General features: G+C 38.9%; 1 protein-coding gene across 5 annotated transcripts in view; it reads right to left on the minus strand.

The window, feature by feature from the left end:
* SLC12A8 (solute carrier family 12 member 8) overlaps window positions 1-26,893 on the minus strand; it is a 79,041-nt gene that overhangs the window by 25,268 nt on the left and 26,880 nt on the right. For all 5 annotated transcript variants that reach the window (XR_011557059.1, XM_070730449.1, XM_070730427.1 and 2 more), the window contains 2 exons: window positions 9,857-9,970; window positions 1,029-1,116 (listed from right to left, as the gene is read on the minus strand). Coding sequence is in view for 4 of the 5 variants with exons in the window: in XM_070730449.1 (XP_070586550.1) it covers window positions 1,029-1,116; window positions 9,857-9,970 (202 nt within the window). In the remaining variant the exon portion in view is untranslated. The remainder of the gene's footprint in view (window positions 1-1,028; window positions 1,117-9,856; window positions 9,971-26,893) is intronic.

Below are 26,893 nucleotides of genomic sequence, written 5' to 3' on the forward strand. Positions count from 1 at the left end.
GCTTTCTTTCTTTCTCTTGCTTTCTCTCCTTCCTTCCCTCCTTCCATTTCTTTCATTCCCCCTCTCTATTTTTATTTCTCTTTCATTTTCTTTCTCTCTTTCTTGCTTTCTTTCTTGCTCTTTTTCTTTCTCTCTTTTACCTTCCCTTCCTCTATTTCTTCTTTTCTTTCTCCTTCCTACCTTCTTCCCTCCCTCCCTCCCTTCAGTCCTTCCTCTCTTACTCTCCCCTTTCATAAGTTTCCTTGCTTCCTTCCTCTGTTCCTGTTCCTTCCCCCTTTCTTTCTTTCTTTCTTTCTTTCCTTCCTTCCTTCCTTCCTTTCCTCCCTCCATTTCTTGCTTTCCTTTTCCTTCCTCCCTTCTTTCCTCCCTCACTCCCTTCTTTCACTCCTTCCTCTCTTCCTCTCCCCTTTTTGGCTCAAAATATTTTTTTTCTATTTTCCTCCTCTAAAATCTAGGTGCGTCTTATCAGCAGGTGCGTCTTATAGAGCGAAAAATACGGTAAACATCAAGGTATCCCATTTACTTTGTGGTGAGATTGGTAGGAAACAAATGTAATGAGTTAATAATGAAGCCACAGGTAATAGACCTGCTTTATTTAAGAATTCTTCCTAAAAATCAGTGAGCTGTAAAACGTATCTAGGAATTTGTAGAGAGCATAAGAACGGGCAGCCCATGTGTTACTCATGGGATACTCCCTACTAGGAAGGAGAGCTAATTATTTAATTGTTATTTTTATTTATTATCCTATAATTATTCTGAAAAGGCTCATGTTCCATCAGTTTGGAAAAATGAAAAAGATGGAAGGATATTAACTAATTTATCTCTTTGTAATGTGTCTGGGACAGAAAGTGACCAGGGATAAACAGCTGAATCCATTGCTAACTTTGATACAGAAGAGAGAAGAGAAAAAGGAAAAGTTATTATAATAGGAAATGGATTGACAGCAGAACAGAGATGAGCAGAAAGTTAGACTGAGCAGAAAACTCCCCCCCCCAATGTGGTGCTCCTCTTTATTTATAAGGACTTACGAAATGCCGATGGCAGATAAAGATCCTAGAGGGATATTTCTTGCGGGTTTCCTGAGATCTCCACTCATATTAAACCCAGCCATCACTCCTGCAATTTGAGCACACACAAAAATAAATACAACAGAGTTAGTGGGCTGTAAAACGATGACCTTTTTTTTTTTCAGATGAAGTGGGGGGGAATCCCAACCCCGGTGCACATACTGATATCGGTGCCATGTATACAGCTTCGTGATTAAGCAACTAGGTATCCACTGGCAACAGGATGCTAACCACATACCCACAAAGAGATTCTTTGTTCTAAATTGGACAATGTACTAGAAGGGAGGCATGGATTTAGACAAAAACAGCTTATCTGAAAACTATCACTTGAAAACAGTCCCTTTCCAAATGCCTGCTAACACGGAGCTTGGCAGAGTTTTCAGCTAGGCTCCCCATTACATGAGTGGTTATCTCCGTATACCTGACAGATTCTGACACTTTCACAGGAAACTTTTGTTCCCTGTTTTTTTTTTAAACAAAAAGGCTTCAGATTGTTAATGTCTGAGGACTGTTACCCACTCCTTACCTTTTGGATAAAGTGGTTCCTTATACAAAGAACTAAATTAATTTTTTAAAAGTATCAAATTGAGCTACAGGAAGTCTTCAGCTTACGACCACAACTGAACCCCAAATGTCTGTTGCTAAGCGAGGCAGTTGTTAATTGAATTTTGCCCCATTTCTGACTCTTTTTTTTGCCATATTTCTTGCCCTGCAGTTATTACATTAGTCACATGGTTGTTAAACGAATCTGGCTTCCCCACTGACTTTGCTTCTCAGGTCACACAAAATGGGCTCACATCACCCCGGGACACTGCAACTGTCTTAAATATAAGCCAGTTCCTAAGCATCTGAATTTTGATCCAGTGACTATAGGGATGCAACAATGATTGCATGAAAAACAGTCATAAGTCACTTTTTTTGTGCCATTGTAACTTCGAACCGTCACTAAATGAACTGTTGTAAACTGAGGATCACCCGTACTTATGAAGTCATTTCATAGGAAATGGAAATAATTATTCAGCAACTCTAATTTTATCTTTCAGTTAAAAGACTATTGAACCATACTTGCAGCCCAAAGTCAATTATTTTCCATCTATTTAAGAGGCATCAATCAGTTAGATATGTCTTTGCCCAAATAGTGCTTTTCCTTTGTTTTAATTCAATCTAGTTCCAACCAGGAAATAATCTACAATGTTTGACAAATTAAATATAGTTTGATGATTTCTACTTTCATCCTCTGATAAAGCTGTTGCGACCTCCATAGGAGTAATGACTATAAACTATAAGTTTATGAGTCTTGTTATTAATACATAAGCTCTCACAGAACTGATTGTATTTATACAGATTACTGAACTCAGTGGGGCTTATTTCTGAATAATTAAGTTTAGGATTATTACACAAATAAAATACGTCACTCAAAATTCATCAGACAGAAGAATATATTCCAATTCACTGAATAAGTATATGGTAAATATTTGTATACATCCAAAACAGCTTAATAGTATTTAAAAATCACCTATGGTTGTGACTGATCTAACTAAAAAATCAACATATCCCAGACCTACAAGTTTGCATACAATTCATTTAACAGTTATATTACTTGGATGATAAAAAGTCAGTTCTTAACTATCACATGACAAAATATTTGGGAAGAAAGCCAGAGATTTCCTTTGAAATGCTTTAATTATCAAGTACCAATTTTTAAGAAATGAGCTGTTTTGTGGGACAGTCTTGCTTATGTCACTATATAATAACATTAAATCATTATCGTTGTGCCACTGGGCCACATGGCAAACAAACATACAAACAAAGTACATAGTTATTCGGGGGGGGGGGGAATGAATAACACAAAAGCTTCAATTCATAATAACTTTCATAATAGTTTCATAACTATTTCCCATTAAGGAAATTCCAAGCCTAGTTTAATATCACTGGAGCAAGGAGTAACTTAGTTCAGCACTATGGATTAGCATAAATGAGACCGAATAATGACCTTGAATTCTGGTAAGGTGTAATGAAGGCTGGAGAGAGCTTGGCCTGTGCAACCAGAGATCAAATTGCTTCTGCCATACCACCACATTTAGTTAAATTCTTGTCCATTTTTATAGAGAGGCTCTCTTGCCTACATTACTCATGCTGCATTCACTCTCTCAGGGCATAAGAGCAAATGTGACTTTACTTTTTTTTCTAAAATGAAAAGAAGCAGGCAGAAAACTACAGGAACAGAATCCCCCATCCCAAAAAGCTTTTGCTGAGTAGCAAGACAGATTTCTAAAATTGTATTAGCAGAAAAAGATGCTAAAGTGCAGTTGTGGCTCCTTCCCTATACAGTATATTCTTTAAAAAAAAATAGTTTTCTACCTCTGTGGTAGAACATGAAGTAACTTTCATCCCTCGTGTCTTTGAAATTCATTATAGACTTTAAAAAATGGAATAATTTGTTGACTACTAGTTATCTGGTGGATGCAGAAATCAAAACATTTTCTCTCTCTTTACCCACTGCATATTCTTTAGTATATTTCTATAACCCCAACCTTACTCCCTCCTATTATCATTAGTGTACCTTTGAGTCAGTATTTATTCCTGGCAACTCCTGAATACGTCCCTGCACTTTTCAAAGTGGTTTGTCCTTGTTGCCTCCTTCCTGGATCTGAGAGAGACGGACTGACCCAAGGTCACTCATCTGGATTTGTGTCAAAGGCAAAGCTAGAACTCACGGCTCCCCAATTTATAGTCAAACTGATTCATCTAACACTTCTAATCAGTTTCAACCACTGCAGAAACACCTATCTTGATATCTTCTAAAATGCATTGTAATGTGCATCAGGGATAAGCAAACTGTTTTGTTTTGCACTCTGTTTTTTTAAGGTAGCCCTGTAAGAAGAACTCTCAGGACCATAAGACTGAAATATTTTCTACTCAATGATGCAAGAAAGCCATGAGTCATTTATCTCAAAAGCAGCTATAAAAAAATGATTCTAGAGAAAAAATAAGGCAAGAGGATAAATTAGGACTTGTTTTACATGCCCCATAAGTGAGACAAGGACTAGGGGTTTAGTCTTCCATGCATTTGGACTCGTCCCAGAGCCCATCCTCAGCCCATATTTCTCTCTACCAGAATGGTCCTGCAATTCTAGAGTGGTAACAAGTGCCAAAATCAATACACAAGACAATCTGTATCCAACAAAAGATAGGACAAATATTTAGAGGAGGAAACTGTCTTTCTACTAATAATGCAAAAGAATATAAGTGCACTGATGTGCCTAACGTCCCCTGTCCAATTACCTTTCCTTTTCTCATATATCCTATATATTCTCTCCCTCTCATCCATTCCTCTTCTTTTTTACTTACTATCCCTATATATACTACTTAATGTTTATTTCATTCCATATGTATTGTATATTGGACAAAGAATAAATAAATAAATAAATGTGGAATAGGAACAGGAACAAGAATTTAAGAGAAGGAAAGAGCTTGGCGGAGAAATACACGCAAGAGATTAAAGGGTTAGAAAAGAAAATATTTCTTACATACTTCAAGATTAAGTTGAGGAATTTCAGTCAGGAGTTGAAGTGATAAAAGGTAATTTGGATACTTTTAAAAGGATGTTGAATAATGCTTTAGAAGTACTGGGTATACCTATATGCTGAATCTTAAGCTACCTGCCTGTTTTATAATTGTAATTGCAGAGAAGCAATAGTATAAATCTAAATTTGCAATTAATCAAAAAGAACCTAGATGGAAACCAACATTATGTATATGAGAAGGGAATGCAAGAATCCTTTTGTATGTTTCTGATGTTTGTTTGGGATTATAAATAACAGGGCCACAAGGCTTGATGGGTAGCTTTTGTTGGTTAAGTGAGGCTTAAGATGAGACGTTTATGTAAGATAATTTTATTTGACTACAGTACTTCATTTTTAACTTTCATTATTTCCCCATTTTCCCACAGAATTCAGCCTGGATTCTTATAAAATAACAGATTATAATCAATTCAATAATGTTGTTCAAACTCCTACCTCTTCTAGAATTTTTTTCTTTTACATACCACATCATAGACACTCAACAGGAAGTTGTTTAAAAAAAGCATATTAAGTTAAATACAGGTAGTCCTCTTTTAGTGACAACCACAGAGTTGTTAGAGTTACAATACTGATGACAAAGTAACTCTACACCAGTGGTGAAATCCTTTTTTTTTTACTACCGGTTCTGTGGGCATGGCTTGGTGGGCTTGGTTGTGGCTTGGTGGGCAGGGCAGGGGAAGGATACTGCAAAATCACATTCCCTCCTCGCACCTGGGGGAAGGATATTGAAAAATCTCCATTCCCACCTCACTCTGGGGCCAGTCAGAGGTGGTATTTGCCAATTCTCTGAATTACTCAAAATTTCTGCTACCGATTCTCCAGAACCTGTCAGAACCTGCTGGATTTCATCCCAGTCCTTTTGTTAATGACCTTCACAGGTCTGCAAAGCAAAGGAAAGTTGAAGTAGGATTGTAAGCACAATCACATTTTCACTTAATGACTACTTCATTCAACAATAAATTGTTAATCCCAATTCTGATTGCTAAACATCTGTACTATGATGGAATACAGTGTTCCCTTGATTTTTGCGGGTTCAAACTTCGCGAAAAGTCTATACCACGGTTTTTCAAAAATATTAATTAAAAAATACTTCATGGGTTTTTTCCCTATACTGTACAGTGTTCCCTCGCTTTTCGCGGGGGATGCGTTCCAAGACCGCCCACAAAAGTCGAATTTCCGCGAAGTAGAGATGCGAAAGTAAATACACTATTTTTGGCTATGAACAGTATCACATGCCTTCCCTTAACACTTTAAACCCCTAAATTGCAATTTTCCATTCCCTTAGCAACTATTCAGATTATTACTCACCATGTTTATTTATTAAAGTTTATTTAAATAAATATTTATTAAAGGCAGACGAAAGTTTGGTGATGACATATAGGGAAAAAACCTGCAAAGTATTTTTTAATTAATTTTTTTGAAAAACCGTGGTATAGACTTTCCGCGAAGTTCGAACCCGCGAAAATCGAGGGAACACTGTACCACGGTTTTTCCCGCCCAATGACGTCATATGTCATTGCCAAACTTTTGTTTGCCTTTAATAAATATTTTTGTTAATAAACTTTAATAAATAAACAGGGTGAGTAATAATCTAAATGGTTGCTAAGGGAATGGGAAATTGCAATTTAGGGGTTTAAAGTGCTAAGGGAAGGCTTGTGATACTGTTCATAGCCAAAAATAGTGTATTTACTTCCGCATCTCTACTTCACGGAAATTTGACTTTTGCGGCCGGTCTCGGAACGCATCCCCCGCAAAAATCGAGGGAACACTGTATTGCATACGTATACCTATATGTGAGGCTCAGTTTTCAAGAACTTTTGCCAAATGAAGAAACAATTTGAACACCCAAAAAGAATATGGCAAAATAATATATCTATGAACAGCACTGAGAAAAGACTGTTCCATTAAACTGATAGCAGTCCCTTGAAAAAAAGCACTTTCTTAGCTCTCATCTGATCAACACTGTGATGCTTGGACAGACCTAACAGTTTATAATATTCTTGTTCAGCCTCCAGAGAACAAACGTTTAAACTGCATTTGGCAAATTGTTATCTTCCATACCTACATGCTTTCCCCCTCTTCTTTAAAAACTGGAGAAAATGTTCTACTTGCAAGTTTAAAAAGGGGTAAATAATATTTACAAATGACTTCTGAGTCATGAGGGTTGCATAAAGCTTTCAAAAAATTCATGGGAAGCATTCCTGCCATGCCACTTTTTAAAGTAATTGATCCTTCTTAGTAAGGGGCGTGCATAAGTGCACCAGCGTGCCTTCCGTCCCCTGTCCTAATGTTTCTCTCTTACTAGTATTATGTATATACTAGTATTATATCTTTGCATACTACTAATACGTACTTGACAAAACAAATAAATAAATAAAAACAAATCAATATTTGGCAAATCCGACCAATGGATTTTGTTTAATAAATCACAATTAAGTAAACTAACATTTACTGTAGTATATGGATTCTGTTAGCAATGTGGCTGAACTGGGAGGGTTAGCATACACTGGCCTTTTACATATCAAGTGATAAAAAGTTGGGAGCACTGCATTTCCCATCACTTGTTAGTTTGGCTTCATTAGTTAGAGAAGGTATACAATCCCATTTCCTGACAAGAGGGGGCCAGGGCTGATCTATCCTGCAAAGATGAAGGGATTAGTTTGAGAGTTACAACATCTGGGCATTCTTGATTGCTCTGGGAGATTTTCCAGGCTTAATGCATTCCAATTCTATTGAGGCCCTTGCTAAACCATAAGATAAGAAGGAGCACTTTGTTTGTTTGTTTGTTTGTTTAGCATACGACAAGTATACCCTACGAGACTAGATTTTCAATCCTGGGCCTAGAAAGTTTAGAACTCAGATGCCTTAAACAAGATCTAAGTATTGCCCACAAGATCATATGCTGCAACGTCCTGCCTGTCGGCGACTACTTCAGCTTCAACCACAACAACACAAGAGCACACAACAGATTTAAACTTAATATTAACCACTCCAAACATGACTGTAAAAAAATGACTTCAGTAACCGAGTTGTCAAAACCGTGGAACTCATTACCAGACTCCATAGTGTCATCCCCAAACCCCCAACACTTTACCCTTAGATTATCTACGGTTGACCTCTCCAGATTTCTAAGAGGTCAGTAAGGGGCGAGTACAAATGCACTAGAGTGCCTTCCGTCCCCTATCCTATTGCTCTCCTATATCTCTTATACCTTTCTTCTATTCCTATATCTCTTCTTCTATTCTTTCATTGATATGTTCTATTACAGTGGAACCCCGACATAAGAGCTGCTCTACTTAAGAGCAACTCGAGATAAGAGCTGGGAGGGGAGAGATATTTTTGTTCTACTTACAAGCCCAAATTCGAGATACAAGCGCCAAGGAGCTGTCTCCTGAAGCCAAACGCTAACTTCCGCGTTCGGCTTCAGGAGACAGCTGCGAAGCGGCGCGCGTGTTTTAAAAGGTTGCAGCCGGCCTGGGGGGCTCGGGGGGGTGCTTGCAGCTTTCTTTCTTGCTCTTTTTCTTTCTCTCTTTTACCTTCCCTTCCTCTATTTCTTCTTTTCTTTCTCCTTCCCACCTTCTTCCCTCCCTCCCTTCACTCATTCCTCTCTTACTCTCCCCTTTCATAAGTTTCCTTGCTTCCTTCCTCTGTTCCTGTCCCTTCCCCCTTTCTTTCTTTCTTTCTTTCTTTCTTGCTCTTTTTCTTTCTCTCTTTTACCTTCCCTTCCTCTATTTCTTCTTTTCTTTCTCCTTCCCACCTTCTTCCCTCCCTCCCTCCCTTCACTCATTCCTCTCTTACTCTCCCCTTTCATAAGTTTCCTTGCTTCCTTCCTCTGTTCCTGTCCCTTCCCCCTTTCTTTCTTTCTTTCTTTCTTTCTTTCTTTCTTTCTTTCTTTCTTGCTCTTTTTCTTTCTCTCTTTTACCTTCCCTTCCTCTATTTCTTCTTTTCTTTCTCCTTCCCACCTTCTTCCCTCCCTCCCTCCCTTCACTCATTCCTCTCTTACTCTCCCCTTTCATAAGTTTCCTTGCTTCCTTCCTCTGTTCCTGTCCCTTCCCTCTTTCCTTCCTTCCTTCCTTCCCACCCTCCGTCCATTCATTCACCCATTCCTCTCTTGATCGCTTAAAGCCGGTCCCTGGTGCAAAAAGGGTTGGGGACCTCTGTCCTACAGGATTGGGTGGCAGAGAAGTTGAACATATGTAAATTTAAAAGTTTAAGAAAGTTTACAAGTTAAGTGAAAGAAACTTCATTATTCATTTATATGTACATGTACATTTCTTCATTAAAAACATGTCTTTCTGCATAATTTAGACTAACTTTGTGAGTTTTTTGAGGGCTGGAACCAATTAAAATTATTTACATTAATTCCTATGGGGAAAAGTCGTTCGAGATAAGAGCTGCTCGACTTAAGAGCCCAGGTCCGGAACGAATTAAACTCGTATCTCGAGGTACCACTGTACTATACTTTCTTTTCTATTATTTCCTAGATATATTTTACTATGAGTATCTCCTCTATAACCTTCATCATGTATTTTACTATGTGTATATAGATATATACCCACTAAAACCCTCATTGTGTATTGGACAAAATAAATAAATAAATAAAAAATAAAAAGTGGATGAAGAACAAATTCTAGGACTTCCAAGAGCCCTCTGTGGTTATGGGAAGCCTGTATTTGCTGCGGAATTTGGACACTGAATCAAATGGTTATGGTAGAGGTGTAGTAAATCTTGAGGAAAGTGCAACCAAATACCCATACCGAATATACACCAATTGAATAAATGTGCTGGGAAACATTTTATTTTCATATCTACCCCAAATTAGGTAGGATGTTATTACAGAATCAATTTAGGTTGTGGTAGGGTTATCTGACTAAAGTTTGTTGGAAGAGTTTCAATTATTCCAGCCACAAAAAATAGAAAAGAAGATTGTGGGCTTAGCCTATTACTTATTCTCTCTTAGCTGCTGGACCACCTCCAGAATGGTTGGACAACTTGGACTGCTACTGTCCAGAAGAAGGGTAGAACATTTCAGCTTTCTCCATAATATTGTACAAACACTGTTATTGCCCTCAGCACCTTTGAGAATTTCCTAAATGCATTCTTTGCTCATTGTAGGGTAATGAATACTAAACCAGATGGCCAAATTCAAGTTCTTTCCAAATTTTGCAGTACATCTTCTAATACTCCCATCAAACTCCATGGTACCTGTGGCAGCTGGGAAGAAGACACCAAACACGGTGAAGAAAGATTCCCCTGAGTTGTAGTCTGGCAATGTGTTGTTCAACAGAAGCTCCTCTGAATAGCCGATGAAGCCATTTTCTGTGGGTATGAAAATGGAGGGGAGCATAACATTAGCATCACAAGCTGTTATAATTTTTTTATTCTCCTAAAAGCAATTCAAAAGGAAACTATTGATATACATCAGTACTGTAGTTTGGAAATTAACAGGATAATCTGCACTTAGAAGCAGTGGTTAGTTCACTGAGTTCACTGAAAGATAAGCTTTTTTGTCAATTACAGATATTTCCCAATTTACATTTATTTATTTACTGACTGTTTGAAGTCACAACAGCACTGAAAAATATTATTTATAGCTGGCCCTCATATTTATGACCATCACAGCATCTTCACCATCACTTGATCAAAATTTGGTTGTTGGCAACCGCCATGTATTTACAATGGTTGTTGTATCCTGGGTCACATGTTCAACCTTTGTGACTTTCCTAGCCACTTCCAACAAGCAAAGCCAATGGGGAAACTGGGTTCTCTTAATGACCATATTTTTCATTTAACAACTGCAGTGATTTGCTTAACTATCATGGAAAAAAGGTTGTAAAATTTGGCAAGAGTCATCTAACAGTCACCTTGCTTAGCAATGGAAATTTGGTCCCAACTGTGATCTTAGGTTTAGGGCTACCTATATATAAAAAATACTGTAAAGAATTCACTTTTCTGTAACTTGAAAAGGTTTTATAACCGAGACTCTCATGCGGTGAACTATTTAAAAATTCAGATTGTACATACACTTATTACTCCATTTTTTATTGTTAAATAACCTAGTTTAGATGTAGGTGTAGATGTTTTAGTTGTATAACACAGTATGAAGATATATAAAGTCTACCTTGTTCGGAACAAAAGGGATGCACATTGCAGTTTTTATCTCTACTCTCTTTATTCCCTATGCCAGTTCTTGTTTTTAGTCTTTACACATCTTTGAAAATGGCCCATTTTCCATAAGCTCACTTGAAGTCAATAACATCACTCCTAATCTCCAAGGAACATTAGGTCTTACACTGAAATATAGAACATCTACCAGATTTCTGGAACACAATGTTTTAGAGTAAGAAGAAAACTGTCTAATTGGCTGAACAAACACCTCCACTGCTTATTAACAAATAGCCTTTGTTAATTGCCTTGGAAAATAGCACTCAGCTGATGCCACAGAGATTGTCCATAATGTCTTGGCCCTGATGCTATTTAGCTTTTTTTGTTAGTGACCTGCATGAAAAGACTGAGGGAATGTTTATCAAATCTGCAGCTGACAAGAAACTAGGAGGAATACGACAGGTTCTTCAGAAAAGAATGAGAAGATTCAACATGTTCTAAATAGGCTTGAATGATGGGCTGAAAGAAACAGAGTGAAATGTCAAATCCCACATTTGGGAGTAGGGGAAGGAAAGGTACATTTATTGAATGGGGTGGGGAGACGCCCACCCTATGTTGTGGTATATGGAAAAGAGTCTGATTGTTCTAATGAAGGGTTCCTCCAGCTGGGTTCCTCGAGGACTAGAGTAGTTTTTCAAGAGTAATGGGACCAAAAATAAACTTATTACAAGGGGATAAGACTGAATGAGGGAGGGGGAGAAATCCAGTGGAGAGGTCTTTTTTTCCTCCTTCCTTAGTCCCTTGAAAAGTTTCTAAGCTGTCTAATTTAGAACTTAAGATACAGTGGAAAGAATAAAGCTTGTCAGATGATGTTCAAAAGTCCCAATCCTACTAATCAGGAGATCTGGTTACATTTCCTAGTTGAAAGCTTCAAACCCCACTTCTAGTTGATGACAAGTTAAACATGAGCCAAGACTGCAATGCGACTCTTAAGCAGGCAAATGCAATTTTTGTATGTGCCTCTATGTGCCATAAAGTCCACATCACCAGAAATTACTATTCCATTCAATTCTGTCTTTAACGGGAATAGTTATTTAGTCTAAAACAGCACCAAAAACAGGAATGAGTTGAGAGGAGTTGATGAGAGGACCAAAAGCCAGGGTGTTTTGGGGAACAATGAAAGAAACTGATGTGTTTAACATTTGTCGGGGATGGGGGGAATCTATTTGGTTGCTAGGGTTGATTAACTATAATACAGTACTATAGTATAATATTAGTATAGTATAGTATGGTAGGGTAGGGTAGGGTAGGGTAGAGTAGAGTATTATAGTTACGGTACATAGTATAGTTATAGTACATTGATTAATTATAATACATAGTTAATCAATGTTTCGTTTGCAGAAGAAGAGATTGATGGAATAATTATTAATAGTCTTCAGAAATATAAAGGATTGTCATATAGGAAGGAGAGTGGACTTGTTCTCCATTGTTCTGGAACAAGGGTCTCCAAGCTTGGCAACTTTAAGACTTGTGGACTTCAACTCCCAAAATTCCTCAGCCAGCTTATCCGCTTCCAAGCTCTTTCATTGTTACTCTTTGCAAATAATGTTTTCCAAGCCCTAAGTCTTTGCAGGTTTTTTTTTTTCATTGCTCTAACTTGCTTCAAATGTTTCTTTCCGGCCCTAACCAGGCGCTAACAATGTCCAGGCTCTTATCCACTTGCAAGCCCTTTCATTGTTACTCTTTGCAAAGAATGTTTTCCAAGCCCTAAGTCTTTGCAGGTTTTTTTTTTTTCATTGCTCTAACTTGCTTCAAATGTTTCTTTCCGGCCCTAACCAGGCGCTAACAATGTCCAGGCTCTTATCCACTTGCAAGCCCTTTCATTGTTACTCTCTTCAAAGAATGTTTTCCAAGCCCTAAGTCTTTGCAGGGTTTTTTTTCATTGCTCTATCTTGCTCCAAATGTTTCTTTCCAGCCCTAACCAGGTGCTAATAATTTTCTCAGTTCTTGCCAGCTTGCAAACTCTTTCATTGTTACTCTCTCTGAATACGAATTTTTTTTAAGCCCTAACTAGGGGATAAAATATTGTGCTGAAACTGACCAGACTAAGGACGCTAGCCAGATGAATATCTGGTAAGCAAATTATTTTCCCTATTTTCCTCCCCCAAAACTAAGGTGCGTCTTATACTGCAAAAAATACGGAATTCACTGGAGAGCCTCAAATACAGCCTGGATATTTATCTGCCCAAAATGCTTTAGCAGATTCTACATTGAGCAGAGGTTTGGACCAAATGATGCTTAAATCTTTTTGAACTGTGTGATTAGATGAAACAGTTGGAAAGAAACCCACACATACTATGCCAAAGATATTTAGCACAACATTTTAATTGAAACATAGCAGTAAAATTATATATTTAGAAAAGGGAAGTGGAGATTCTGGAGTTCAGAGACTGCTGAAATAGAATTTCCAATCTTTATCACCTTAGGGAAAGTTCCTCTAATGGCACAGATGTTTGGGCGATACCATCACTTTCCTATCCAAGTAAAGCTGGCCTCAGTTGTCTGGGCCTGTTGACATCTGGCAGAGGTCAAGAGAATCAGAGTGGTCATTTCTATCTCCATTGTTAGACATTGCAAAAAACCAAAATTGTTCCTATTGTCTTGAATAATGATTACCGAGCCATGGAACTTGAGGCATGGTGACTATTATTCATTTGTGAAGTTTGAAGAAGGCAAACACAGTAAAAGTTTATTTTTAGCTCCCTGGACAAAATTGTTAGAGTCATGCCTCCTCCTCATAAAATATGCTGAACAACCATATATATATTTTTAAATCACATCCCAAATCAAGAGCTTGATGGGTGTCGTTACAAAGAACTCAAGCAACAATAAACCTCCATAATCCTCATTAGCTTTCTTAAGTAAAAAGAGAAATAAGCATTTAGTAAATAAGCATTTAGACTTAAATACTGCTTCACAATGCTTTACAGCTCTCTCTAAGATGTTTACAGGGGAAGCACATTGCCCCCAACAATCTGGGTCCTCATTTTACTGAACTTGGAAGGATGGAAGGCCGAGTCAACCTTGAGCCTGGTGAAATTTTTATTTATTTTTATTTATTTATTTTGTCCAATACACAATGAGGGTTTTAGTGGGTATATATATATATACAGTGATCCCCCGATTATTGCGAGGGTTCCGTTCCAGGACCCCTCGCAATGATCGGTTTTGCGCGAAGTAGCGCTGCGGAAGTAAAAACACCATCTGCGCATGCGCAGATGGTGTTTTTACTTCCGCAGCGCTAGCGAGGAGCCGAAGATTGGGGTTCCTGGGAAGGGGACTCAGCTGGGAAGCGGCGCTGGGGTTTCCCCACCGCCCACGCAAACTCCTCGCTGCCGCTCGCCCGCCCTTCGCCCGCCCACCCCGCTCGCTCGCGCCACTTCCCAGCTGCGTCCTGAAGCGAATTCTCAGCTGGGAAGCGGCCCGAGCGAACGGCGTGGGCGGGCGAAGGGCGGGCGAGCCGCGGGCGCGTGGGCAGGCAGGCGGCGGACAAGCCGTTCGCTCAGGCCGCTTCCCAGCTGAGCTGGGAAGCGGCCCGAGCGAACGGCGTGGGCGGGCGAAGGGCGGGCGAGCCGCGGGCGCGCGGGCAGGCAGGCAGCGGACAAGCCGTTCGCTCGCGCCGCTTCCCAGCTGAGTACTCAGCTGGGAAGCGGCCCGAGCGAATGGCGTGGGCGGGCGAAGGGACCCAGGGAAGCCGCCCAGCAGCTGATCTGCCCGGCGCCATCTACGCATGCGTGGCCATAAAAAAAAGGGCACGCATGCGCAGATGGTGTTTTGACTTCCGGGTTGAAAAATCGCGATTTAGCCCGTTCGCAATGATCGGGAGCGCGATACCCGGGGGATCACTGTATATACACATAGTAAAATACATGATGAAGGTTATAAAGGAGATACTCATAGTAAAACATATCTAAGAAAGAATAGAAAAGAAGATATAGTAATAGAACATATCAATGAAAGAATAGAAGAAGAGATATAGGAATAGAAGAAGGGTATAGGAGATATAGGAGAGCAATAGGACAGGGGATGGAAGGCACTCTAGTGCACTTGTACTCGCCCCTTACTGACCTCTTAGGAATCTGGAGAGGTCAACCATAGATAATCTAAGGATAAATTGTTGGGGGTTTGGGGATGACACTATGGAGTCCGGTAATGAGTTCCACGCTTCGACAACTCGGTTACTGAAGTCATATTTTTTACAGTCAAGTTTGGAGTGGTTAATATTAAGTTTAAATCTGTTGTGTGCTCTTATGAAGCTGAAGTAGTCGCAGATAGGCAGGACGTTGCAGCATATGATCTTGTGGGCAATACTTAGATCTTGTTTAAGGCGTCTTAGTTCTAGGCTTTCTAGGCCCAGGATTGAAAGTCTAGTCTCGTAGGGTATTCTGTTTCGAGTGGAGGAGTGAAGGGCTCTTCTGGTGAAGTATCTTTGGACATTTTCAAGGGTGTTAATGTCTGAGATGCGATACGGGTTCTAAACGGATGAGCTGTATTCAAGGATGGGTCTGGCAAACGTTTTGTAAGCTTTGGTAAGTAGTGTGAGATTGCCAGAGCAATCTCAAATCAAAAAATCAAATCAAAAAATCAAATCAAAAAATCAAATCAAAAAATCAAAAAAATTTGATCTGCCAAACTGCTGGCAGCCGCCACTGCACCACTATTTGCTCTCTAAATCTTACTGGAGGTAAGATTTGTTTTTGCACATATTTAAGAGCCAGTTATTTGTGAAGGGGGAAAATGTTGTGTTTTAAAATTTTAGAAATGTTTCAGAATAGGTCAGATCTCCAAACTTTGGGAAAGTATGTGATTTCTGTCTAACTGATTTGGGAAAATGACTCAAGAGATGAAATCTCTGCCAGTGAGCAATGGTTATATGGGGAGAGAGAGCTGTTATGTAACTGCAACGGAGATATCCACCATGGCAGGTTCTGTGAAAGCTGGACTTCATCACAGATTACTCAAGTTTTTGGGTTGAATTCAAGGTAAAGCCAGTTCAAAAGTTAAAGCTTTGCACATCTTGGCACAGGGGCCGTAGTGCGAAACCTAATCACACAACACTGAAAATATTCTGAAAGGATTATCACCATGCCTAGTTGTTCTTCTAATGGAGGGTTGTGTGGGGTGGAAAGATGTTGAAATGAAAAAAAGGGGGGGTGGCTGTAAAAATAGGAGCTTAATTCAAAATTCCAGAGATTGAAGGAGAAATAAGGAAATAAGAAGAAACTCAAGCTTTAAATGTTCTCAGATGCTAGGATGAAGGGATTGCAATTAAAACTGGCATGCAGTCATAGTGGATTTATTTTGTGCTATTCAGCAGTACAATTTCAACTCTTTACAAAGCAGCTCCATAACATATTGGTAAATAGAAGAATACCTATGTATGATGCTAATGAATATTTTGTTATGCTTTTGAGGGCAAGAAAAGGGGGTCTTTTTATTATGGTTTTCAAATCTTCTAATACAAATCTAAATTACTGATGCAATTTCTATACTTCTATAATGTTATACTTTTTAAACTTTATTTTACTTGAGTGTGTGTTGTGTGCGTGTGTGTGTGGAGAGAGAGAGGGGAGAGGGAGAGGGAGAGGGAGGGAGAAAGAGGAGGAGAGAGCAGGAGAGCACTCTGGAGAATGTGTACAATATAAAAATAATTAGAATCCAGCCACTCATGATCTTACGTTATATCTCAAGAGACAAAAAGCAAGGTTTCTACACAGTACACCTAAAACCAATTTAAGTAACTCACAATACAAAAAACACCTCCGTTCCTGGATTAGAGAAAAGGTCTTGGCTATTTTAATTGTTCTATTTCCATCTGGGATAAGGGTATTCTTACCAGTAATTTCAGATAAAATATTGGCTAGCAAGGAAAGTTAATTTTAAGGGTTTTTCTGGTCAACCTACTTTTTCCAATACTAAAAATGGCCAGCAACCATTCTTTGATGATGTCACTTTTCACTCAAAACAACCACTTCATAAACACATGGCACAACATATGTAGGAGAACAAACACAACAGGACTAGATTCAGCAGTCCACCTGCATTTAAAATACAAAGGCCACTCTTTTCAAGACGGCAAAGCCCACATTTTGGACAGAGAGGACCGCTGCTTTGAAAGAGAGGTCAAGGAGGCCACCTATGTCAAAATTGTACAGCCCCAACAGAAGGGAAGGATATGACATCATCTATGTCCAGTCAAAGCTAAAGAAATTTCTTGCGTGAGACGTGAAACATCTCCAAAGAAAAACCAGAAAATACTCCTCACACACCAGACTCACTTTTTCGAAGAAAGCCTTTGTTGCCTTGGGCTCAGCCCTTGGAATGCTGGTTTCATACGCAGCATGCCCACAGCAAAAAAAAAGGTTTTTATTTTAAAAAAAATAGTATTTTTCTTTTCCTGAGCTCATTATTTTCTCCTGGATTTTTTTTAAGTCCAGGGGAACTATATTTTTGCTTCATTTCAATTCAGGGACATTTTGCATCTAAAGCAAAAGTTGTGCCACTAACATAACATTGTTAGAAAGGAAGCAAAAACAAAACAAAGTAAAAACCTATGAAAAGCTGTGAAAGTGCAAAACAAGGGCAATCTTATTTCAAAGATGGCTGCTCTTACAAATATGTGTTTTATTTATTATTTGTATTTTTTATATTTTTATCCAACCTCTCTATCTACTGCACACACACACGCACACTGTGTATATTAAAATGTGTCTATATATTTAGGTGCAGTAAGACCTGCCTTCAGAAGAGAAAATGAATAGTGATTGCTTTTCCAGTTTAGAATTACCCAGTTTAGAATTAACTTCAAAGTGTGGCAGGAAAGTAGCAAATTAAAAATATAGAGAAGAGCCTTCTCTGTGGCGGCCCCGACCCTCTGGAACCAACTCTCCCCGGAGATTAGAACTGCCCCCACCCTCCTTGCCTTTTGTAAACTCCTTAAAACCCACCTCTGCCGCCAGGCATGGGGGAACTGAGACATTTCCCCTGGGCCTATACAGTTTATGTATGGTATGTTTGTGTGTATGTTTCTTTTTAAATAAGGCGTTTTTAATGACTTTTAATTATTAGATTTGTTATACATTGTACTATTATTCTTGTGAGCCGCCCCGAGTCTATGGAGAAGGGCCTTACAAATCTAAATAATAATAATAATAATAATAATAATAATAATAATAATAATAATAATATGCCCTACAACAGTGATGGCGAACTTGTTTTAGTTTATGTGCCAAAGGTGTGTGTGTGCATGTATTAGTATGCGCACACATGCCCACACCCATTTCCTCCCTAAGCATGCGCTCCACCCCGCGCTGCTCCTGCACATGTATACAATCTCCACCCCATCTCTGCTCATGTGCACCGGTCTCACTAAAGACTGGGACAGTGAAAAAACAGGCAAATGGGAAAACTGGAAGTTCGGAAAAACAGACTTCTGGTTTGTCCGTTGTGCTGTTTTTCGCACTCCGGAGCCTTCAGGGAAGCTTCCCTGAAGCCTCCGGAGGGCAAAACAGCCTTCATCAAGGCCGAAAATCAGCTGGCTAGTAGGTGCATGCGCACTGGTGCTGGCATAGGGCAACGCCTCGCGGGCCTTCCAATATGGGTTTGGAACAAATCTCTAGGGAAAAGATGATACAAAAGATGACACTGTACATAAAAGCACAGTCAATGGATCAAATCAATGCTCATCTTAGACTTTTTCCTGTTCTAGGAAAATCCAGATGTTTCTGGTTATAAGCAGAAAATGATTATTACAACATGGCACATTAAATACAAAACATGCATTGACAAAAATGCAGTATTGCCAGTCCTGTACATAGATACAGCACTGCAATTAATTTGTCGCAAGAGGCAGTTTTGAAAGAGAGCGCGGATTGAGGGCTTCCCTTATTGTTCACTTCTGTACAGTATCCAACCCAGTGAATTATTCAATTACTACAGTATTGATTCTGAATTCCAGAGGCCAAGCCAAGCGCAGAATTTAGCTAAAACGACTTGTAACAATCTAACAAGGCAGAGCCGTGAGAATGGCAATTCGGCCTCCTTATCTATTGATGAAAAAGAATGTGCTCCCTTAGATGAATGATGTGTTTATCCAAAAGGAAATCTCCACCCTTCTGAAGTACTGACTATTTTTTCCTTCCAAGTCACTGTTTGCTAAATTCTGACTGGGTTTCCCAAGTCTTCCCATTTAAAGCTAAGTCCCTAAAGCTGCATTTCAGGGTAGAGGGAGTTCAGGGCCATCTCAGCTTCTGTCAGTGTTGGGGAAAACGGGATGCAGTTGCCTTTGGAGGTTGTTCTGCATTATTTATATCCAGAGAAGCAATTATTTGCAGACTTCTCCAGGAGCATCTCAGCTCCAGCTCCAGCTTGCAATTCAAAGAAAAAACAATCTCTGCACTGTACACAATCCCAGTAGAGCAAAAATGAAATTCAATATTGCTGCATCTTAATTTAGTCCAGGCAATGTTGTGGATGTGCCCTCCACTTGTTAATGATGGTTTTTCACAAGCACAAAAACTGTGATGGCTGAGCACAGAACTAAAGCTTCCCAAGAATATCAGACTGCAATCCCACAGTATATTCACTTTAGGCAGGCAAGGATAGAGTTGTGCACTGGTGTGCCTTTCGTCCCCTGTCCAATTGTCTTTCCTTTCTTTCACCTATCATATATATTCTCTTCCTTTCATATATCCTCTCCTCTAAGTTCACTTTTACCCTTATATATATTACCACATGTCTATTTTTCTTCCTATGTATTTGTGTATTGGACAAATGAATAAATGAATAAATAAAAATTATGGTTTCCATTAAAAGAAAGCAAAATCAACCCTTAAGAGAAGGGGATATCTTATTTATTTATTAGATTTGTATGCCACCACTCTCCGAAGACTCGGAGCGGCTTCCAACAACAATACAGTGTACAAATCTAAGTGTTAAAAAGAAACAGTTATAAAAACTTTTATTTAAAAACAATCATACAATCATAACCATACATAAAGCAGGACAGTCAGGGGAATCAATTTCCCCATCTTTCATTGAGAGAGTATGTGCTTACCTGCAAAAGCTCCCAAGCTAAATCCTAAGCACATGTCTTCAGGCAAGGTAGGGAAGGCATCTAAGTTCTCAAGAGCTACTGCCAATTGATGGAGATTGGGGTCACACTGTGCACAAAACTATCATTTCTGGGCATCAACTCCAAGTCCTCAGAGAGGGGCAGCATACAAATTTAATAAATTGTTGTTGTTGTTGTTGTAGTTGTTGTTATTGTTGTTGTGGTTATTATTATTATTACTGTTCAAAATATTGCCTTGTCATTAAATGGACTTTACAAACCACAATGGGCAGATTCATACCAATCCACATTACAATGTAACATGTGTGAATCCAATTTATGTTTGGTTGGAGTAGAATGGAGGTGATTGTATTTGTTATGAGTTAGAGAATGCAGTATTTCCACAGTTCTACCAGAATTTGGTATCAGCAAATTAAGAATATTTCATTTATTTTAATTGGCTTATCCAACTAAATATTACATAAAATGCATGGCTGCTAAGCAAAGGCAACACATTTTGCACTCTATATATCTTGTTTCTTTTTTAATGTACAGTAAACCAGTCAGCCCTAGAGGAGATCAACCCTGACTGTTCTTTAGAAGATGAAACTCAAATACTTTGGCCGCTAAATGAGAAGGAAGGACTCACTGGAGAAGAGCCTAACGCTGGGAAAGATTGAGGGCAAAAGAAGAAGTGGACGACAGAAAATGAGGTGGCTGAATGGACTCCAGAGGATGGTAGAGAAGAGGAAGGCCTGGAGGAACATTGTCCATGGAGTCACGATGGGTCAGACACAACTTCGCAACTAACAACAAACAAAATAAGAAGTCATTTCATTGAACAGTTTCCCAACCCTCGGTCCATATCACTGGTAGTTTCTTATAAAGGGGAAAGAGTGATGAAAATTCATCATAGATTGAAAAAGGCTATGTTCCCATTATTGAGTTACTTTGAATGGTAAAGATGGGCAACATATAAATTTAAAGTATTGAGGAAGCAAGATAAGGCATCTTGTATGTACCATGCAAAGTAATAATCAACTAAGAGATGGATGAAGCTATAAAGTGGGATGGATCCTGGGAGTTGAGTATGGTTTGAAGGCACATCCATTGTTGCCATCACTAAGCTATGGCAATATACGTATATAATAGCATAGGTTTCAAGTATGATAAGGCTTTTAGAAAAGCTGAAGACAGCTTGTAGGCAAATCTGATAATGACCTACATGCTGATAATGACCTACATGGATTGTTCCGCCTTTTCTACATTGTTTGTACACTCTACCTTCCTGCTGTTGTTGTGTATATAATTATTATATATATATATATATATATATATATATATATATATATATATATATATATATATATATATAAATAAAAACATAGAAACATAGAAGATTGACGGCAGAAAAAGACCTCATGATCCATCTAGTCTGCCCTTATACTATTTTTTCTATTTTATCTTAGGATGGATATATGTTTATCCCAGGCATGTTTAAATTCAGTTACTGTGGATTTACCAACCATGTCTGCTGGAAGTTTGTTCCAAGGATCTACTACTCTTTCAGTAAAATATTTTCTCATGTTGCTTTTGATCTTTCCCCCAACTAACTTCAGATTGTGTCCCCTTGTTCTTGTGTTTACTTTCCTATTAAAACACTTCCCTCCTGAACTTTATTTAACCCTTTGACATATTTAAATGTTTCGATCATGTCCCCCCTTTTCCTTCTGTCCTCCAGACTATACAGATTGAGTTCATTAAGTCTTTCCTGATACGTTTTATGCTTAAGACCTTCCACCATTCTTGTAGCCCGTCTTTGGACCCAATTTTGTCAATATCTTTTTGTAGGTGAGGTCTCCAGAACTGAACACAGTATTCCAAATGTGGTCTCACCAGCACTCTCCCTCTTCCTGCTTGTTATACCTCTAGCTATGCAGCCAAGCATCCTACTTGCTTTTCCTACCGCCCGACCACACTGCTCACCCATTTTGAGACTGTCAGAAATCACTACTCCTAAATCCTTCTCTTCTGAAGTTTTTGCTTCAGAAAATATACATTAAAAATATATATAATTACTACACACACACAAAGGGTGGAGAGGGGGTATTAGTACTTTGAGTTGTAAATATAGTGGAAGCATGGAATCAATGGCACATACACCTGAGGATGATGGTCAGGAATTAAGGAACTATATGTTTCCAGATTGCTATTAGTTTGTATTATTTGTGTCATGCCTGCTCTTTTAAATTAGAGAAATCCATTCACAATTTTGTTACACAAAACACTGCATTTGCCAACTGGTCTGCAATTCCCATGGTAGGAAGCATGAGCCCACCGCAATCAATATATCACAAAGAAAATTGAACCATCAGTACAGTTGTGAAATAAGATTTCATGCTTCTAGGTTTGTCCACATATTTCTTGACTTAGTCAGGGGAAGCTATTCAGGCATTATTACATTTGGAACAAAATGTAGCTACTAGATGGATTCTAGAATAGCATAGCTATTACATAGATTTTGGGGGGGTGAAATTGAAAAAGGGGGGAAAGGAACAGTCCACATCGCATTGAAACAAAAATGTGGAGTTTTTAGTACTTAATTTGGAGGAGGGGAAAAGTTGGATGGGGAAATCTAGTAATAAAAAAGTGCAAAGAAATATAACCGGAAAGGAACAATCTTTTTAAAGTCTAATCACAGGGCAGTGCAGATGGAAAATTTCACAAATACAGAAAGAGATAAAAGTTTAATCAAAACAAATTAAAGAAGACTTAAATGTCAGCTATTTGATCAGTGTGATGTAGAAGGTCATAGCCTAAGTACGATAAGGAACTTTAAAGATATTGTTTGCCCAGCCTAGTTAACTGGACAACTCCCATCCTATGACCAAAGTCTTATTTTCCCTAATAGACTTAGCTATCTCAATCCACATCCTTTGAACCTCCCAATTATTCTAGAAGAGAGAACATTGAGTTCCCACCTTTCCATCAAGTCAAATCCCATTTCTACATGACATGTATTTAGTGGCATATTTTGGCACAAACTTACAATTGCCACTAAACATTTGCCACTAAACATATTTCTTAAGTATGATTTACAAAGGGGAAACACAAAAATGTAAACATATTGCGTTGAGTCAACGATGTGATACTTAAGACATTTATTTCAAATGAGAACGTATGGCAAGCTATTATATATTTCACATAAATTTATACAGTAATTATGCAAGTTTTGTACTGAAGACTGATGCAGCAGTGGGATTCATCTGTTGTTTCCCTACATTTCTGCCACGAAACTCCCAGCGACTGACCAGAGCCCACAGGGTCGGCCTTCTCCAAGTGCCATTGGCCAGACAATGTTGATTGGTGTGGCAGCTCCTGCTCTATGGAACCAACTGTCTCCAGAGACTTGTCCTGCCCCCACCCTTCTGGCCTTCCAAAAGGCTGTGAAAACATGGCTTTGCTGGCAAGCCTGGGGGCCACAGAACAATTAACTTGGTCCAAGAGAGATGAATGTTATTGAATGAATGTTTTATTGTCTTTTTTACTGGTTTATATTTATTATCTGTTGTGCTATACATTGCTATATATTGTATTGTTTTATATTGCCCATGATTGTACACCGCCCAGAGTTCACCAGGAGTTGGGTGGCTTAGAAGTTAAATAAATTACATTAAAGCAAATTACATTAATCTGATTTAGTAATTCCTCCAGGCCATTCTGGGGAACTTCTACACACTGCATGATAGTCTACTGTCCTTGATTTACGTTCCCCTTCCCGTATTCCCATTCCAGCAAAGGAGATTAGTGTAGACTCGTGTTTTTTTACCCTCTCCTTGTGTAGATCCGACAGGCCCTGGTTCAATTCTTTCTACAGAGTTCAAACTACAGGGAAACTTTATAGGGCACACAAACTTTTACTAAAACTCATCCTGACCCTTGAATATTCCTATTTGTTATTTCATTGACTTCTCGCTTTTGGCATTATTTTTTCAGGATGCCCCTTGGCATAAGTGGTAACAACACTGTGAAGTGTTCCCCTCGAAATAACTTCAGTATTTGAAATCAGAGCGCTCCTTAGGCCCAAAGGCACAGCATTGTGGAATATGTTCAAGATTAACCACAGATCTGTGCCTGGGTGATATAATAAACTGTGATTTATTATTATTAGAATCCTCTGAACCTGGTGCCAAAGCAAGATAGGAAAGTTACAGGTACATTATTTCTACATTTATTTAAAAGATTTGCATGGCCTCCCATCCTTGAGCCATAATACTTGGCAGCTCATTAAAAAAGTATATAACCCTCCCAAAAAATCATACAAAAAGTAAAAGCAATATCCAACGAAAACAGAAACAACTCCATAATTTCCAGAGACCAGCTAACCATGGATTGGTGAGGCTTCAGGAAATGAATTTAGAAGACATGGATAACATGTTAGTCTTACTCATTAGTTGTACTTTTCTGATCCAGTTTTCCAACATCTTCCAGCACAAGCTATACCAGCTTGCCAGTCTGAAGTGTATCACATAAAGGTATGGGTACGCATGGGGGCTCAATCCACTCTATTGGGCAGCTGAGGTTGTTTCAGGAAGGCAGACACACCTCTTTTCTGTTGGTGGCCTCTTGATTTTTAGAACCATTTTTGCTGGTGAGCAACTCAGGTCTCTCCCAAAGCACTTACCTAGTGTTCTCTTACCTAACCCACTGGTGGTAAGAAAAATAGGAAAAGAAACATGCCCTCCCTTGTCCTTTTTAAGCATGAAGCATGCCCCCCTTGTCCCTTGGTCTGGACCTCCCTTATTTTCCTGAAGTTTCTTCCCACCACAAAAATTTAACCTGGGTCCCTATTAAGCATAGAGCCCAATTTAAGGTTTTGATTCTGGCATTTAAAGACTATGGTTACCCATTTCCACTACCTGTCCCAGCTCCTATCTTGGCATGATTCTTTTGTTCAATACAATCAATCACTGAGAAGTTTCTTTCATTCTGAATGGGAGAATGTATACACATGGAATGGAGCAACGTCTGAAGAGGGTTTCACACATAGCTCTATTCTATATGTATACATTTCAGAATTTCTGTCCCTGATTACGGAATTGTCTTTTCGTCACTACTCGTCACCCACATCTTTGAGGACCTTTAAGACAGATCTGAAAAACAGAGAGATGGAGAAAAGCAGTTGTGATGAAAGTTGAGGACAACAATTAGTAAAATAAGATAGAAGTTTAGTTTTCTGGTGGATGGGGAAAAGGCTCCGCTGGTGCCAGTTTTCTGATCTATCCAACCACTCTCAGCAGAAAACTCACTTCCTTGCTGAAGAGCAGAGAAGGGGTGAAAGATAGACAGAAACCATGTAGGAGCGAATGAAGCCAACTTTATTATCCACCCAGTTCTCTTATGTTATCTCTATCCTACTTCAGCTATGTACATGCGCAGTTTTACATGATGTGGTAACTTGTATACAATGAACTGCATATTGTTGATAAAGTTGCAGGTGCAAGGACAGAACTTTAGGGAGTTTCTTGGCAGCAGGCAAAGAATGTGTTTTGATGACACTAGCCGACATGTCCCTCCTGTTATCTTGCCCTAGAATTGAAATTTTCCAGGCCTACCCCGAACTCCATATTTGCAAGTCCTGCCAAAAACCCATGCTAACTTATGCTAACAGCATGATGTGAACTGAGCATCCATATATGGCTTTGTGTCATATCTGGGCTTGCCCAACCATATGACCTTTGACATACACAAAGAATACTACACCTTGCCAATCATGGCAATAGAAGGAAGAGGGAAATCTCTCCTGTGAGATGAGGAATGTTGAAAGATATACTAAATAATGGCTTCTTTGATTCTACAGTAGTTCTCCCATCCATGGAGAACCAATATCAGAAGACCTGCAGGCACAAAAGAGGGTCTCCATCCCCTCATCTTCACCTCTCTTCTTGTGCAGACAGCAACTTTACTTCTAGTGTATTTTTTGCTGGCTCCAGCACTCACTGGCTAATAGCATTCCAGAGCTGCCAAGCAGAAAAGCATTATGACCATTTGTACAAGCTTTGGGTAATCATAGATAATTTAAAGGTCTATTATACGTTCAACTTATACAGTAGAAGTTCACTTAGCAGCACCAGTTTAATCCAGCAAGCTTTGCAAATTATAATTTGCCTTGATTTCCAATTATGAAATTTCAGACACTGCAAATCCCATTTTTGCTTTTTTGATTACAACTACTGTATAACAAGATCAAAAAGCCAAATGATAGGCAAAGCTAATCAGTAGTAGTAATGAGAATGATATATCAAATTTTAATATTTTGGCAAGCCAAAGATATGTTATAGTATGATGCTGGCAAATTACACATTAATTCTCCACTTTCATCCCTGCTACCTCATAAATGGGTAATCAGTTTTTTTTAAAAAAATCCTTCTTTGAACTATCTACTCCAGACATTCTGCAGGTTTTCCTAGTTGTTGTAATCCCCCCAACGTTATCATTTTTTAATAAAAGAAACAGTTTGCATTACAAATCGGACTCCAGACTTATTGGCAGGTAACCAGTTAATAAATTTCTTAGCCAGACTGTTGAATAGACTGGCCTATGGTCAAGAGTGATGTAACATCAATTCAATGCACTATAATTGGAAAAATGTGGGTGGAAGCAAGCAGGGTGGGTTTTTATAAATAAAAGATCACATAAGCAATCTCCTGATGTGTTCACCCATAATGTCTACCTTTTACAGTAGTTAGGAAGAAATTCTGCTGCTGGTTGGGATCAATAATTTTGTAGCTCCCATTTCCAAATGCATTTAAGCAAAATAGCAATGATACTTATACTGCTCAATACTAGTTTACAGCATTCTTTGAGCAGTTTACAATATTAGCATATTTTGCCCAATAACTGTCTATGGAGATGCTCAATCACCCAGATCATGGTTGTCCGAAAGGTGCTTTTCCAAGAAACAACTGGACTTTTTTGGGCGGGGTTTGAAGACGTTTCCCTTCTCATCGAAGAAGCGTCTTCAG

The sequence above is a fragment of the Erythrolamprus reginae genome, chromosome 1, assembly GCF_031021105.1.
Source record: "Erythrolamprus reginae isolate rEryReg1 chromosome 1, rEryReg1.hap1, whole genome shotgun sequence".
NCBI lineage: Eukaryota > Metazoa > Chordata > Lepidosauria > Squamata > Dipsadidae > Erythrolamprus > Erythrolamprus reginae.